The sequence below is a fragment of the Phytophthora parasitica genome, assembly GCF_000247585.1.
Source record: "Phytophthora parasitica INRA-310 unplaced genomic scaffold supercont2.5, whole genome shotgun sequence".
NCBI classification, from domain to species: Eukaryota; Oomycota; class Peronosporomycetes; order Peronosporales; family Peronosporaceae; genus Phytophthora; species Phytophthora nicotianae.
In genome coordinates this window covers 897,239-899,003 of record NW_008648991.1, presented here as the reverse complement: position 1 = coordinate 899,003, position 1,765 = coordinate 897,239, and the positions used below count along the sequence as shown (strand labels likewise).

At 48.8% G+C, this 1,765-nt stretch overlaps 2 protein-coding genes across 2 annotated transcripts; both read left to right on the top strand.

Moving 5' to 3' along the window:
• Positions 1-12: 12 nt before the first annotated feature.
• On the top strand, positions 13-396 carry PPTG_04596 (hypothetical protein; the record flags this gene model as incomplete). Its single annotated transcript, XM_008896846.1, has 1 exon — positions 13-396. One exon carries the CDS (start codon positions 13-15, stop codon positions 394-396), a length of 384 nt encoding a protein of 127 aa, XP_008895094.1.
• Positions 397-446: 50 nt separating this feature from the next.
• On the top strand, positions 447-1,721 carry PPTG_04595 (hypothetical protein; the record flags this gene model as incomplete). Its single annotated transcript, XM_008896845.1, has 4 exons — positions 447-767; positions 862-939; positions 1,011-1,565; positions 1,692-1,721. The coding sequence occupies 4 exons, from the start codon at positions 447-449 to the stop codon at positions 1,719-1,721; spliced, it is 984 nt and encodes a 327-aa protein (XP_008895093.1).
• Between the last annotated feature and the right edge of the window lie 44 nt (positions 1,722-1,765).

Genomic DNA, 1,765 nt, shown 5'->3' with positions numbered 1-1,765 from the left:
CCGTCGTCGACCATGAGTCTCAGGGCTGGATCGGGTCATTTCCCATCAATCAGTTTTCTTATTCGTGAAAGCCAACTGGCGCTTCACCACAAGGCCCTTCGGAACACAAAGAATACAAGCAACGCAAAGGATCACATTAAATTGATGCACGTGGATCACCCACTGGCAATTTTGGCGGAGACTAGTGCTACCGATAAGTCGAAGGCGGACGCGGAGACCACCGCCCAGGCCGTACTGGACTTGACACATACTTCCAAGAAAGTAGCTACTACTACAGCACCGACAGGAACTACGTCTACTGAGGTTGATCTAGCACTAAGGACCCCTTCAAAAAGGTTCTTTCGCGCGGACGAAAAGACGGTGAACGTGTTGACCTCCAAGTTCCTACTCTCTTAAGGGTTGCGTATACAGTATGTGCGTTTGAAGCTTTTAAAGACGTCATTCGAATGGCTACCGGCAACCCAACCTTCCAAGTATTGGGTCGCGACAGACATGACCGCCTACTCAACGGGCAATTTCAGCTGTTCTGTGGCTTGGTGGGGACATTACTATCTACCGAGTTTGAAAATGCAAGCCAGCTCAAGTTCCTCAATCTGGTGCTCGATATTTGGACCAGTTGTGGGAAAGAGAGTATCGTTGGTGCATCAGTCGCTTTTATCGACAGTTCATGGAGATTTCGGTTTATTGCAGCGCTCGCCTGTGTTAAGAATGACGGTCATAACGCTGCTAGCGTCGCGAAAGTTATCGCAAAACGCGCTCAAAACAAGGTATAACATCGACATTCGCAGGATGACTCGATATACCATGTCCGACACAACTCCTTCAGCAAAAAATGTTGCTGATTATATCGACACGGTGTAGGGGAACTGTTCGATGCATCTTCTCAATCTCTGTATTGGCTATGGTATTGGTCTCAAGGATAATATTCAGACAGTCACTGTGTGGAATGAGTCCACAAGTTCTTGGGACAAAGTAGTAACAACGGTGACTTCTGAGTTGGTTTGGACGAGGGTGGTAATGTGATCAAGAAACTCCGTAACCTGAACAATCACTTCAGGTCGCCTAAACAGCGCGAAGCTTTGAAGAATATCCAAGCAGCCCTCTCATATCCTGAACTAGAACCTCTGACGGACGTGGACGTCCGAGTTGCCAACACGTGCAAACTGATTCGGAGATCCTTAGTCGACTGCTCAGCATTTGAGGCGTACTTCAAGTTCACCAAAGACTCGAGCAGCGTGCGGTCAGCTTTGAGCAGTCAAGACTGGATGCTCGCAGTGGAAATGGAGGCGGTAACCCACTGTATCGCCAACATTGCACTAGTAGAAGCGCAGAGTGAAAACCTCGTTTTGTCGTACATGGTAGTATTCCGACGACTCACCGAGAACAAGCTCAAGTCCTTCAAATTCGACGCAATGGCGATAGAGGCTCCGAGAGCTAAAGATGCGAACGAATCCAGTCACCGTCGCGTTGTGCGAACACTTGACCAGTTCTCGGAAGCTGGTAAGACGTGCCTCAGAAGAACGCTGCTCCAGTTGCAGGCGCGATTACCCAAGGTGACAAGGGAGGTAATAGCTGCGTTTTACTGGACCCTCGAACCAAGTCCAGCGCCAAAAAAATTGCTGTCGTCGGTGATATTCCTCGAAAAGAGGAGAAGGCCATTTACAAGGACGGTATTGACTTCCTGCGTGCAGAACATCGGACGGTTTTCGCTGGAATGGTGAACGCAGAAAAGATCTCTTTATCGCAACAATCGTCTCAAAGCAGC